The sequence below is a fragment of the Leucoraja erinacea genome, chromosome 35 (assembly GCF_028641065.1).
Source record: "Leucoraja erinacea ecotype New England chromosome 35, Leri_hhj_1, whole genome shotgun sequence".
NCBI classification, from domain to species: domain Eukaryota; kingdom Metazoa; phylum Chordata; class Chondrichthyes; order Rajiformes; family Rajidae; genus Leucoraja; species Leucoraja erinaceus.
Window position 1 is genome coordinate 10385682 of NC_073411.1, and position 14467 is coordinate 10400148.

The following is a 14467-nucleotide window of genomic DNA, read 5'->3' on the forward strand; positions in this document are numbered from 1 at the left end:
CTACACCCATTAACCGATATTGATTCTTGACAATAGCTCTTCGGACTCAGGCGTTTTAGAATCAAGAATGACACGGGTTTTTTTTCTCTGTGCGGGGTGTGTGGGCGGGAAGGAACAATATCAATGTTATGAAACTGCGATTCACGGGTTCTCAGTGCCGGCGGACACAATTGCCGTCTCTCCGTTTACAGGCCCCTTAATTGTGTGTGTGTGTGTGTGTGGTTTTAGCCAGCTTTGATACTGAGTTATACGCGCGCATGTGGTGGAACCGTGCTGTCCGGCAAAAGGCATGTTTAAACCGACCTAAGGGCAACTTCTATCCTCGGAGTGATTGGGTTTAGCATTTCTGACTAAGTATTTGTAGGTGTATATATTCACCCTCAAGCGGAGTAGAATGTACAAGGTGTGTCGAGTGCCTTGGTGTGGAATAAAAATGACACAAAAATGCTGGAGTAACTCAGCGGGACAGGCGGCATCTGTGGATAGAAGGAGTGGGTGATGTTTGGGGTGGTTGAGAGTCGGGAGAGAAGGAGACACAGAGATGAGGAAGAGTAAGGTGTGAAAACGAGATATCAAAGGGGATGAAGCTCAAGGATAATATAGGATGGATAATTGTTCGATAAGAGAAGGTGAGAGCGATACACACACAGATAACATTGGATCAGGAGGAAAGTCAGACTGGTCGGAGAACTAGGAGAACTTGGCGTAGGACGTGGTGTTTAAGAAGGAACTGTGCAGATGCTGGAAAATCGAAGGTACACATAAATGCTGGAGAAACTCAGCGGGTGCAGCAGCATCTATGGAGCGAAGGAGATAGGCAACGTTTCGGGACGAAACGTTGCCTATTTCCTTCGCTCCATAGATGCTGCCGCACCCGCTGAGTTTCTCCAGCATTTATGTGTCCATTTGATGTAGAACGATTGCAACCGGCGACTTGACGGTGTTAAACAAATAATCCCCCCCCACACACACACACACTCAACCTGACACAGTTCAGCGATATTTTTAATTTGCCCCGTGTACTTATTCATAAATATACAACGCACACAAGTCACAACGAGTTGGGAGAGTGACATACTTTTGATAACCATGAAATACATTCTAGGTAGGAAGGAACTGCAGATGCTGGTTTAAACCAAAATGCAGGAGTAACTCAGCGGGACGGGCAGCATCTTTGGAGAGAAGGAATGGGTGAGGTTTCGGGTCGAGACCGTTCTTCGAGACATTCTGGGACTTGAGGGGCTGCAATCAGAAAATACACACACGCACCCCACCCCAACCCCCCCTCTCAATTTAAAACGTGAACTTATTTTTACAAAACTTAACTATTCGTCTGAAGAAGGGCCACGACCCGAAACGACGCCTTATTCCTTTCCTCCAGAGATGCTGCCAGATCCGCCGAGTTACTCCAGCTTTTTGCCTCGATCTTAGGTTTAAACCAGCATCTGCAGTTCCTCCACAAACCTTCCTACACAAACTATTTTCTCAATAGTTAACCGCCTGAGTTCCTCCAGCACTTAGCCTTTTGTATTTTGTTCGGCATTCTTTAACACGTAACATGCCATCGAAAATAAGTTTCCTTATGTTTGATGTGAATGATCAAGCTGTAAGGTTACCGACACAAAATTGTCCCCCTCTGTAAATGTTCTCGAGAGAATCGTCTTAACTTCACCGAGTGTCGGCAACTGTTAAATAACCTTCAAAGCGGTTACGTCTGGGTCTTCTAAGTTTTGTGTAAAGACCTCTTTCACGCCTCCATCCTAGTCCCGACCCGACTATTCTCTGAATGTACATTTCAAGTCCAGTCAAGTCAAGTCATTTTTATTTCCATAGCACATTTACAAAAACAACTCTCGTTGGCCAAAGAGCTTTACATTGGTGGAGATACTAACGTTATACAACATTGGTTCATAGATTAAGTACACATTTCCAATTTATATGTAGGAAGGAACTGCAGATGCTGGTTTACACCAAAGATAGGCACAAAAATGCTGGAGTAACTCAGCGGGACATGCACCATCTCCGGATATGAAGGAATGGGTGACGTTTCGGGTCGAGACCCTTCTCCTGTCCTGCTGAGTTACTTCAAATGTATTTCTTATTTTACTTAATTGTTCTTCTTTATGTGGAGACTCCCCTGTCCCATCTTAGAGAAAAAAATCACGATTAGATATGTCCTACCTCCATCTTATATATTCCGGGCTGACTTTCATAATTGGAAGTGACATATTTTGTTTTGTGCAATGGTTCGCGCGTTGTCTTCGATTTATTAAACATTTTTCTATGAACCGTTTAAGTGATCCTGTAATTCTGCGAAAATGTTTAATCCCTTCTCTATTCTGCGAAACGAGTTGCGTCAGTGAAAAGGGCGATCGTTTAGCAGTGAAGTTAACTAAAATTTCAGTAGTTAAAAAAACTGAGAAATACAAATGTAATGGACAAACGCCGTCTCCACGTTTGGGTAGCCTTTACATTATTTTAGCGGCAGAATTCTTTATTGGAAACGCAGCTGACTGATCTGAAAGTCTAGCGCTAGATTGCCTTTGTATGCCGTTCGTTGTATGTGCATCGTTTTGAGCATAGCCCAAGCAACCGTTTACAGGCCGTTCACATTTATTTAACATTTGGGATCGTAGGTACATGTGCATCTTGCAGTAAGTAAGCTTGGGCGAGGGTCCATATGCATTGCAAAGACACAAAAGTGCTGGAGTAACTCAGCGGGTCAGGCAGCATCGCTGCAAAACATGGATAGGCGACGTTTGGAGTCTGAACTCTTCCTCCCAGTACTTGCGACTATCTGCATACAAACCAAACAATACAATACTCGCTAGAATTTAGAAGATTGAGGGGGGATCTTATAGAAACTTATAAAATTCTTAAGGGGTTGGACAGGCTAGATGCAGGAAGATTGTTCCCGATGTTCAGTAAGTCCAGAACAAGGGGTCACAGTTTAAGGATAAGGGGGAAATCTTTTAGGACCGAGATGAGAAAAACATTTTTCACACAGAGAGTGGTGAATCTGTGGAATTCTCTGCCACAGAAGGTAGTTGAGGCCACAGTTCATTGGCTCGATTTAAGACGGAGTTAGATGTGGCTAAAGGGATCAGGGGGTATGGAGAGAAGGCAGGTATGGGATATTGATTTGGATGATCAGCCATGATCATATTGAATGGCGGTGCAGGCTCGGGGCCGAATGGCCTACTCCTGCACCTATTTTCTATGTTTCTATGTTTCTAATACAATCAGTTTTATTCGTCACTTGCACATAAAGTGCAAGTGGAATGAATTTGCCAGCAGCGGTACAATGAAAAAGTGCATGCACTGTTTTTTTTTAACATAAGAAGTCATTAATGTCCGCGATACCGGCGACTCTGTGGTTGTTGATGTTGGAGACTGACCCGTGTTATTCTCTCCCTCTCTCCCCTCTCCTCCAGCGGGGTGGCTCTAGCCAGAGCGCACTTCGAGAAACAACCTCCGTCTAACTTGAGAAAATCCAATTTCTTCCACTTCGTCTTGGCCCTGTACGACAGGCAGGGCCAGCCGGTGGAGATCGAGAGGACAACCTTCGCAGACTTTGTGGAAAAAGATCTGGTACGTGCGCCAGCGAGAACACGGTTTAGACGGTTATGTTTAAGAAGGAACTGCAGATGCTGGAAAAGCGACAGTAGACAAAAGTGCTGGAGAAACTCAGCGGGTGCAGCAGCATCTATGGAGCGAAGGAAATAGGCAACGTTTCGTCCCGAAACGTTGCCTATTTCCCTCGCTCCATAGATGCTGCTGCACCCGCTGAGTTTCTCCAGCACTGTTGTCTACCGACGGTTTAGACGGCCAATGTCCCTCATCTCCCGAACATCCACGACTTAACCAAATTCCCAGTCTCCGAACCTGCCCACTCATAACAAGCCTCTCCGCCGGGGTCACAGCAGAAAACCCCAACACGTTTTAGAAACAAACCACCTTGTGTTAGTTCTGCCTCAAAGCCCGAACGTGGGCAAATGATCAGGATTCAACAGCAGTTTGGATCAGGATGTGGGAGAGATTGAATGTGTGTGACTTCAACATGCGTGGGGTTGTGTGTACGCGGGAGAGTATTTGCGTGTGGGGTGTGTGTGTTTATATTTATATGTGAGTGTGCAGGTGTGAAATACATAAGTGTGCGTGTAATTTGAGAATGGTTACTTATGTGGATTTCTGTTTGAAAGATGGGTGTCGGGGAACAGAGAGAGTGCGTCAGTCGGTGCACATGTGTGAGAATGGTTGTGTGTTGGGGAGAGTGATTAACATATCTGTTCATGTGTGTTTATGTGAGAGGATCTGTCAGTCGCGCATGCGTGTGTGTGTGTGTATGTGTTTGTGTGTGTGTGTTATGTGTATGTGTGTGTGTGTGTGTGTGTGTGTGTGCATGTATGTGTATGTGTGTGTGTGTGTGTGTGTGTGTGTGTGTGTGTGTCTGTGTGTTTGTGTGGGTGTGTTATGTGTGTGTGTGTGTGTGTGTGTTATTATGTGTGTGTGTATGTGTGTTATTGTGTGTGTGCATGTGTGTGTGTGTGTGTGTGTGTGTGTGTGTGTGTGTGTGTGTGTATGTGTATGTGTGTGTGTGTTATTGTGTGTGTGTGTGTGTGTGTATGTGTGTGTGTGTTATTGTGTGTGTGCATGCGTTAGTGTGTGTGTGTTAGTGCGGGTGTGTGAGTGAGTGAGTGAGTGAGAGAGTGAGCTGCATCTGTGTAAGTGTGTGTGCGTCATTGGGTGTGCGTGTGAGTGTGAATGCGTGCACGCAGTGATTAACTGTGACTGAGTGTATGAATAAATGAGAGGAGTTGTGTGAGGCGTGTGTGTATATTTGTGTGTGTGAGTGTGTGAGAGAGAGACAGCTTTACATCTTCACGCTACAGGTGTACATCGCGTTACAGTAACTACTACTGTCTGAGTTGAGAGCTCCTGAAGCCGCTGTTCTTCCCCATCTCTGTCATTACCGGCCGGGGCTTGAACCGAGTCGGGAGAGGAATAGAACTCGGCTGCAGCGGGAAGTTTTTGTTTCCTGCGCGGCTGCCCCTGTTGTTTCCTGAATCCTGTTGGATTCTGACATTTACTGAGCCGGCTCCCAGCCGAAAGCCCGACAGAATGAGGCGTCTTCAGATGTGTGAATGTGAATGGATTCTCTCGGGTTGAGTCCAACAACGGGACCAAGTTACCGGAATCTCGCAATCCGCCCACATCCATGAGAAATAACAATATTACTCATGTACATACATTATTTGTTAAAGATACAATCCAATTCGATGAGTTCTAGCGAAGAGTCTGCGATCTGAAATCTAACTCCGTTTCCTTTTTAATTTTTTAGTTTGGTTTATAATTTATTGTACGTGTACATTAAAAATCTTTTTGTTGCGTGGTATCCAGTCAGCGGAAAGACTATACATAATTACAATCGAGCCGTCTGCAGTGGACAGACACAAGATGAAGGGAATAACGTTTAATGCAAGATAAAGTCCAGTCAAGTCAAAAAGAGTCCGAGGGTCTCAATGAGGTAGACCAGGAGCGCTCTCTAGTTGTCTGTCCCGTCACCCTCACCCCCACCCACACCGATGCGGTCTAACCTGCAAGTAGCTCCCAGATTCTCTGTATATATTCTAGATTCACCCATTTTCATCCCATTTACAAACCATTTTTTTTTAGGAGAAGGGGTAAATAAATGATAAGTTCATGTTCATTTATTGTCACATACACCAATTGGTGTAGTGAAATTCACTGGACAGGTCAGACATACAATTTAAAATAAGCAACAAACACATTTTAACTTAGACATCCATCCAAATGAGGGCGTTTTTGCCCAACAATCCCCATCACTCTAGTTGGAGGTCAAGTTAACATAGAACATGGGACAAATACAGCACAGGAACATGCCCTTTGGCCCACAATGTCTGTGCCAAACGGAATGCCAAGATACACTCGTTTTATCTGCCTGCAAATCAACAATACATATTTTGTTGCGTTACAAACCCAAACTCTCGTATAGTTACAGAATAAAACTCTAGTTACTATTATCTATGATTACAGGGCAGCACAGAGGACACAGGGATAGAGTTGCCGTCTCGCAGCGCCAGAGGCCCGGGTTCAATCCCGACCTCGGCTGCTGTCTGTGTGGAGTGTGCACGTTAGAAAAATAGAAACATAGAAAATAGGTGCAGGAGGAGGCCATTCGGCCTATCGAGCCAGCACCGCCATTCATTGTGATCATGGCTGATCGTCCCCAATCAATAACCAGTGCCTGCCTTTTCCCCACATCCCTTGATTCCACTAGCGCCTAGAGCTCTATCGAACTTTCTGACGTTCTCCTTGTGACCGCGTGGGTTTCTTCCGGGTGCGCCGGTTTCCCCCCATATCCCACATTGTAGATTAATTGCCCCCTAAGTGTGTAGGCAGTGGGTGAGAAAGTGGGGTGTAGAAACCAGGAGCAGCAGATGCTGGTTTGTAACAAGGATAGACACAAAGTGCTGGAGTAACTCAACGGGTCAGGCTGCATATCTGGAGAAAAGACACAATTGAAGTTTCGGGATAAAGACCCTTCTCGGTCTGAAGAAACGTCGCCTATTCAATTTCTCCAGAGACGTGGACTCGGTGAGACACAGGGCCTGATTCCACGCTGTATCTCGTTACTTTGCGATACTTTGCAAGACATATTTTAAATCATAGTGGCGAGAAATGGTCACAAAGAACAAAATGAAGAAGGGCTCAGACCCGAAAGGTCACACATTCCTTCTCCCTATAGATGCCCTTTGTCCCGCTGAGTTATTCCAACATTTTGTCTCCATCTTCAACATAACATTTGATGTTTGTGAGAATCTCTCACGGGGTTTTCACGGCCCACTTGTAGGGGTACACAGTATTGGGAGTCGATTGTAACCGTGTATTGTCTTTCCTGCTGACTGGTTAGCACGCAACGTAAAAGCGTTTCACTGTACCTCGGTACACGTGACAATAAACTAAACTAAACTCAATTCCGTCTATCACCACCAGTGTTCATTTTTTTCTCCCATAAAGAATTAAAAAAAAAAAATGTGATTTCGTTAACACGACGGGTCAGGGTGAAATTAACCGCTTAACTTTTACAAAATTACTTTTTCAGGAGCCCGGTAATGACAAGACGAATAATGGGACACATTATAAGCTACAGTTGCTGTATAGTAATGGTGAGTGTCCCAGCGTTCTCGCGGGGGAGGTTATCCGGGGGGGGGGGGGAAGGGGGGGGGGGGGGGGTCGAGAAAGGGGAGGGATGGGGCTGTCAGGGATATAAGTCTTTAAGAAGGAACTGCAGATGCTGGAAAATGGAAGGTACATAAAAATGCTGGAGAAACTCAGCGGGGTGCAGCAGCATCTATGGAGCGAAGGAAATAGGCAACGTTTCGTCCCGAAACGTTGCCTATTTCCTTCGCTTCATAGATGCTGCTGCACCCGCTGAGTATCTCCAGCATTTTTATGTACCTAGAGATAGAAGATAAGAAGTCTCCCGACTTTCTCGTCTCTCCTGAGACAGCAACATCGCAAAACGTCCCATATGCTCTCCTTTTGTTCCACCTTCGGTACAGTCTTGTATCTCATCTCCACTGATCCGAGTTCGATTCTGACCTCCGGTGCTGTCCGTGTGGAGCCTGCACGTTCTCACAGTGACCCTCCGGATGCCCCGGTTTCATTCCCAAATCGACGCGGAGGCCAATTCAATGGCTATTTTTTTTGTAAGGCGGATTGACAGAATCTTGTTTAAGAAGGAACTGCAGATGCTGGAAAATCGAAGGTAGACAAAAATGCCGGAGAAACTCAGCGGGTGCAGCAGCATCTATGGAGCGAAGGAGATAGGCAACGTTTCGGGCCGAAGGGATTAGTAAGGATGTCAGGGTGAAGGCAGGAGAGTGGGGTTGAGAGGGAAAGATAGATCAGCCGCGATTGAATGGCGGAGTAGACTCGATGGGCCGAATGGCCTAATTCCGCTCCTCTAATTTATGAATTTCCGAGGCAATGGCACTTGTAGGGCTAAGGTGTTCGTGGCCCTTTGATTCCATCTCCCCAGCAAATGTGGGGAGAGGAGGATTAGCGGGCAGGCTGTGTGTGCGTGGATCTTGGAATCCAATAACAGCCTCCAAACGACCAGGCAGGAAACTAACGACGGCATGACCAGTCCTCTCTCAGTGGGAAGACAGACTAAGATTAAGATCGGTCTCAGTAAGGTGACCTAGTCAAAGATTCCACAATAAATCATATTATTTTTAGAAAGGAACTACGTTTTCCGCCAAATATCATAACTTTAAACCGGTTCCCTAGTTGTTTTCATGGGACTATTACTTATTTTCTTCAATAGAACGGAGGGCTTTTAGTTTATTTAATTTGGATTTAGAGATACAGCGCGGAAACAGGCCCTTCGGCCCAGCGAGTCCGCGCCTACCAGCCATACCCACCGCACATTAACACTACCCCCACACACACTAGGGATAATTTAAAGTTTACATACTGCTTGAAAAATGCCATTCGGCCCGCCTATATGTTCACACCAGTTCCATGCTATCCCATATTCCCATCCACTCCCTGCATACTAGCTACACCTGTAGGAAGGAACTGCATATACCGGTTTAAACCGAAGATAGACACAAGAAGCTGGAATCTGAAGAAAGGTCTCGACCCGAAACGTCACCCACCCCTTCTCTCCATGGATGCTGCCTGTCCCGCTGAGTTACTCCAGCATTTTGTGTCTTTCTCATGTTCCCAGTTTTCATTCTCCCGTTTCTATTTGCTTTTTGATTTATTAAATTGTTGGAGGATATAGAATGGAATCAGGGCCTTTTGGCCACCGAGTCCACGTCGGCCATTGTTCACCATCCACTCCCTCCACACAAAGGCCAATTTATAGAGGTCAATTAACCTACAAACCCGCGCGGTCACTGGGACAACTTGCAAACTCCACGCAGACAGGACCCGAGGTCAGGATCGAACCCGCGTCCCTGGCGCTGTGAGGCGGAAAATCCACCACCTACGAGTGTATTAAATTGCTGATTTCAGTAAACTCTTTCTGACCCAAGATCACCCCACAGGACTTGGGGCGGCACATAGAACTTGTGGCGCAGCGGTAGAGTTGCTGCCTCACAGCGCCGGAGACCCGGGTTTGATCCTGACCACGGGTGCTTGTCTGTACGGAGTTTGTACAGTCTCCCCGTGACCTGCGTGGGTTTTCTCCAGGTGCTCCGGGTTTTTCCCACACCCGAAAGACTTGCATGTTAATAGGTTAAGTGGATTGGTGACATTGTAAATGAACGCAAGTGTGTGGGATAGTACGGGGATGGGCCGAAGGGCCTGTTTCCGCGTTGTATCCCTATAAACTTAAAAAAAAACGATAACTTAGCTAGGTATTCTAAGCATGAGTGGCGCTAAATGTTAAATATTACTGTATATTCCCGCTCGGAGGAATGACGCTACACTTCTCTTTCCCAATTAAAGCGACACCACGCTAATGTTGCTAACTTGTACCTTAACACAGGTGTGCGGACGGAGCAGGACCTATACGTGCGACTCATCGATTCCGTGACCAAACAGGTACCTGTTTGATTCATTAAATTGTTGCAGGATATAGAATGGAAACAGGGCCTTTGGCCACCGAGTCCACGGCGACCATTGTCAGGGTATATGTGGAAAAAGCAGGAACAGGGTAATGATTTTGGATGAACAGCCATGATCATATTGAATGGCGGTGCTGTCTCAAAGGGCCGAATGGGCACTCCTGCACCTATTTTCCAATGTTGTTTTCCTCCAGAATAGAGAACCATAAAAACATTGGGAAATAGGTGTGGGTGTGGCCATTCGGCCCTTCGAACCAGCACCGCCATTCAATATGATCATCCCAAATCAGTACCCTGTTCCTGCTTTTCCCCCATATCCCTGCATTACCTTAGCCCTGAGAGCTAAATCTAACTCTCTCTTGAAAACATCCAGTGAATTTGCTTCCATTGCCTTCTGTGGCAGAGAATGCCACAGATTCACGACTCTCTGGATGAAAAGGTATTTCCTCATCTCAGTTCTAAATGGCCTCCCCTTTATTCATGCACTGTGTGACCCCTGGTTCTGGACTCCCCCAATATTGCGGCAATCTTGTCAAACTTTTCCACGGTCAATGTTCAGAAAGAGAATACAGTGTTGGAACAGATTGGGTAAAGGCAGAATGTGGAGGAAGGAACTGCAGATGCTGGTTTAAACAGAAGATAGACACAAAAAGCTGGAGTAACTCAGCGGGTCCGTCAGCATAAAAGAAATAGGTGACGTTTCAGGTCAAGACCCTTCTTCAGACCCGTTTCGGGTCGAGACCCTGCCTCGGATCAAAGTCTCTTGCTGAGTAGGAGAATTGAGAACCAGAGGACATAGGTTTAAGGTGAACGGGTAAAGATTTAATAGGAAACTGAGGGGTAACATTTTCACACGAAAGGTGGTGGGTGTATTGAACTAACTGTCGGGGGAGGTAGTTGAGGCAGGGAGTATTGCAATTTTTAAGAAACATTTAGACATGTACATGGATAGAACAGGTATGGGCCAAAGACAGGCAGGTAGGACTGGTCATAGAGTCATACAGCTTGAAAACAGGCTCTTCGGCCCAACTTGCCTCTGCCGGCCCAGCTATAGTCCCACCTGCCTGCGTTTGGCCCATATCCCTCTGAACCTGCCCTATCCATGTACCTGTGTAGATGGGACTCGTTGGTCGAAGTGGGGAAGTTGGGCCAAAGGTACTTTTTCACACTCTATGACTGCAATCGAGAATGATGGATTGTCCAAAACTAATCCAGATGTATTCACACTCTTTAAAAAGGCAGGGTGCCATTACATCATGTAGGCAGCAGATGCTGTTCATTACAAGCAGAGGATTTTAACATAGTTATTGAAACAACTGTTTTGCAAAGAAAATATTCTGTCTTGTGATCTTCAACTGAAGTTCTATTTAAATTTCAAAATTGATTTTCTTTAAAAGAAAATAAAATTTTATATTTTTATGATGCATTGCAACCTGTAAATTTCCAACCCCCAGCTTCAGATTTCACTGCTCTTCTTCCCTTTTTGTATCCATTTCACCTTAGCTATTGTCATTTATGCCACCCATCTACCAATCAACCCTTCTCTCACCTGTATCCACCTATCACTTTGAAACAAGGAACTGCAAATCCTGGTTCACCAAAAAAAACAGGCACAATGTGCTGGACTAACTCAGTGGGTCAGGCAGCAGCTAGCAGGAGAACATGAGTAGGTGAAGTTTCGGATCTGGCCACTTCAGTCTGAAGAACTGAAGATTGAGAGGGGATCTTATAGAAACTTACAAAATTCTTAAGGGGTTGGACAGGCTAGATGCAGGAAGATTGTTCCCGATGTTGGGGAAGTCCAGGACCAGGGGTCACAGCTTAAGGATAAAGGGGAAATCCTTTAAAACTGAGATGAGAAGAACTTTTTTCACACAGAGAGTGGTGAATCTCTGGAACTCTCTGCCACAGAGGGTAGTTGAGGCCAGTTCATTGGCTATATTTAAGAGGGAGTTAGATGTGGTCCTTGTGGCTAAGGGGATCAGGGGGTATGGAGAGAAGGCAGGTACGGGATACTGAGTTGGATGATCAGCCATGATCATATTGAATGGCGGTGCAGGCTCGAAGGGCCGAATGGCCTACTCCTGCACCTAATTTCTATGTTTCTATGTTTCTAAGAACGGTCCCAATGACCAAAAAAGTCATCTATTCATGTTCTTCAGAGCTGCTGCCTGACCCGCTGAGTTACTCCAGCACTGTCTTTATTTTCCCACCTATCACTGGCCCGGCTTTGTTTTGCCTCCACCCGTCTTATCCGGCTTTCTCTCTTCCCCCCCCCTCTCTGTGCCGCCTTTATTTAACGATACTGCATGGAAACATGTTCTTCGGCCCACTGATTCCATGCCGACAAGAATCGTCCATTAACACTAGTATTTTCTCATTCAATCCCTACACAAGGGACAATTTACAAAGGCTATTTAACCAACAAACCCACGCATCACGTTGTGTTTCCTTTAGTTTAGAAATACAGCATGGAAGCAGGCCCTTCAGCCCATCAAGCCCACACTAGCACTATCCTACTACATACACTAGGGACGTTACAATATTTACCAAAGTCAATTAACCTACAAACCCGTGCATCTTTTGGAATGTGGGAGGAAACTGGAACAACCAGAGGAAACCTACGTTGTCACAGGGAGAACGTACCAACTCCATACAGGCAGCATTTGTGGTCAGGATTGAACCGCAGTCTCTGGCTCTTTAAGGCAGCAACTCTACCTCTGCGCCACCGTGCCCACTCCCTCTTTCATTTATGTTTTAGAAACATAGAAACATAGAAAATAGGTGCAGGAGTAGGCCATTCGGCCCTTCGAGCCTGCACCGCCATTCAATCATGGCTGATCATCAAAGTCAACATCCCATACCTGCCTTCTCTCCATACCACCCGAAACCTTTAGCCACAAGGGCCACATCTTACTCCCTCTTAAATCTAGCCAATGAACTGGCCTCAACTACCTTCTGTGGCAGAATTCCACAGATTCACCACTCTCTGTGTAAAAAATGATTTTCTCATCTTGGTCCTAAAAGACTTCCCTCTTATCCTTAAACTGTGACCCCTTGCTCTGGATTTCCCCAACATCAGGAATAATCTTCCTGCAACTAGCCTATCCAACCCCTTAAGAATTTTGTAAGTTTCTATAAGATCCCCCCTCAATCTTCTAAATTCTAGAGTGTACAAGCCGAGTCTATCCAGTCTAGCGTGTACAAGCCGAGTCTATCCAGTCTTTTTGTGTGTGTGTGTGTGGGTTGGGGCACAGTGTCAACATTTCCGGGGACAGAGAGATGCCAAACTTTCTTTGTTCAACTGGAACCAAACTTCTCCAGGGCATGTCCTACAGTCAGGTCGCAGTAAGTTCACTTCTTCCCATTGCTGCGCCTTCATCCTCCAAGAGTGGGACTGACCCTTCATGACAGAAGCGGCTTGCCCTCTGGCGATGTTGGCTCCAGCAGTGGCACCCCCAGACCTGCATCACATGGGAGACCGACAGACGGATCTCATTTCACTTGGGGATGGTCACAGCTGCCGACAAGAGGAAATTTTCATCCCGTTAGTCTGGGCTGAATTGGAACCCAGGTCTCAGAGGTGAAAGGATAGTGTCTCTGCCACTGCACTGTACAGTCCCCAAAGTGCTTGGTGCACTTAGCAGCTGCTTATATTATCCCATGACATCAATGCATCTCGAAACAAACGTTCCATCGGGTTCCAGTGAGGAAGAGCCCATGCTAGGGCCAATTAGCAACAACAATAAGTTTTGTACTGCTCGGTACATGAGCTAACGTTATTGAGTGCAACGTGAAATATCTTGCTGCGTTATTCTTACATTGCATTGGACACCCCCTACCTAGTAATTGACTATGACACTGGAGGGTGCACTGAGATCATTCTAGACGTCAGGAGGATTCAGAGATTTGAAAGAAAATGTAGAAAGTTGGGTTTTCTGAAGTTTGGAGTTTAAAGTGAAACAAGTGTAGGGAGGGAACTGATGGATTTGATTTTGCTGGGAAGGTTTCATATGCCAGCATGGATTAGGATGAGAGGGCAGACATCCCCCCCAATGGTCATCTGGCTGGAACAGGATGCCAAAGAAGAGTGGCACAGTGGCGCAGTGGCAGAGTTGCAGCCTTACTGTGCCAGAGACCCAGGTTCGATCCTGACCACTGGTGCTGTCTGTGTGGAGTTTGCACGTTCTCCCTGCGACCACGTGGGTTTCCTCCGGGTGCTCCGGTTTCCTCCCACACTCTGAAAACATGCGGGTGTCTAGGTTAATTGGCCTCTGTAAATTGTAACTTGTAAATTGTCCCTAGTAGATAGATAGATAGATAGATAGATAGAGAGATAGATAGATAGATAGATAGATAGATAGATAGATAGATAGATAGATAGATAGATAGATAGATAGATAGATAGATAGATAGATAGATAGATAGATAAATATTTTATTAATGCCCTCAGGGAAATTCAGATGTTCAGTAGCCAACACAGTCAGAACATGCAGACAATACATAAAATACGGACAATACATAAAAGCAATAAATACTTAAAAAGAACCCAATAAATAACTATTAAAAGTACAAAGCATCCCCATACAGCCTAGCGGTCAGTATTATAAAATCTCACGGCTGCAGGGGTGAAAGATCTCCTGAACCGCTCCGTTCTACAGCACAGGGAGAGAGGAGTTGGTTGTTGCTCCGTCTGCTCCTCTGACCCTCCAGAGTTTCATGGAGGGGGTGCCTGGAGTTGTCGAGGATGACCTGCACCTTGCTCCTCGTACGCCTCTCAAGCACATCCACCCCAGAGTCCACTCTCCCCCCCCCAGCACTGAGCTAGCTCTGTTCACCAGCTTGTCCAGCTTCTTGCTGTTTTT

The 14467-nt window shown here is 45.9% G+C and overlaps 1 protein-coding gene across 6 annotated transcripts in view; it reads left to right on the forward strand.

Annotated features, from left to right (window-relative positions):
* The window catches only part of LOC129713311 (transcription factor COE2), a 219168-nt gene that overhangs the window by 10786 nt on the left and 193915 nt on the right, over positions 1-14467 (forward strand). For all 6 annotated transcript variants that reach the window (XM_055662280.1, XM_055662277.1, XM_055662278.1 and 3 more), the window contains 3 exons: positions 3435-3591; positions 7127-7190; positions 9524-9579. In XM_055662280.1, the coding sequence (XP_055518255.1) occupies positions 3435-3591; positions 7127-7190; positions 9524-9579 (277 nt within the window). The remainder of the gene's footprint in view (positions 1-3434; positions 3592-7126; positions 7191-9523; positions 9580-14467) is intronic.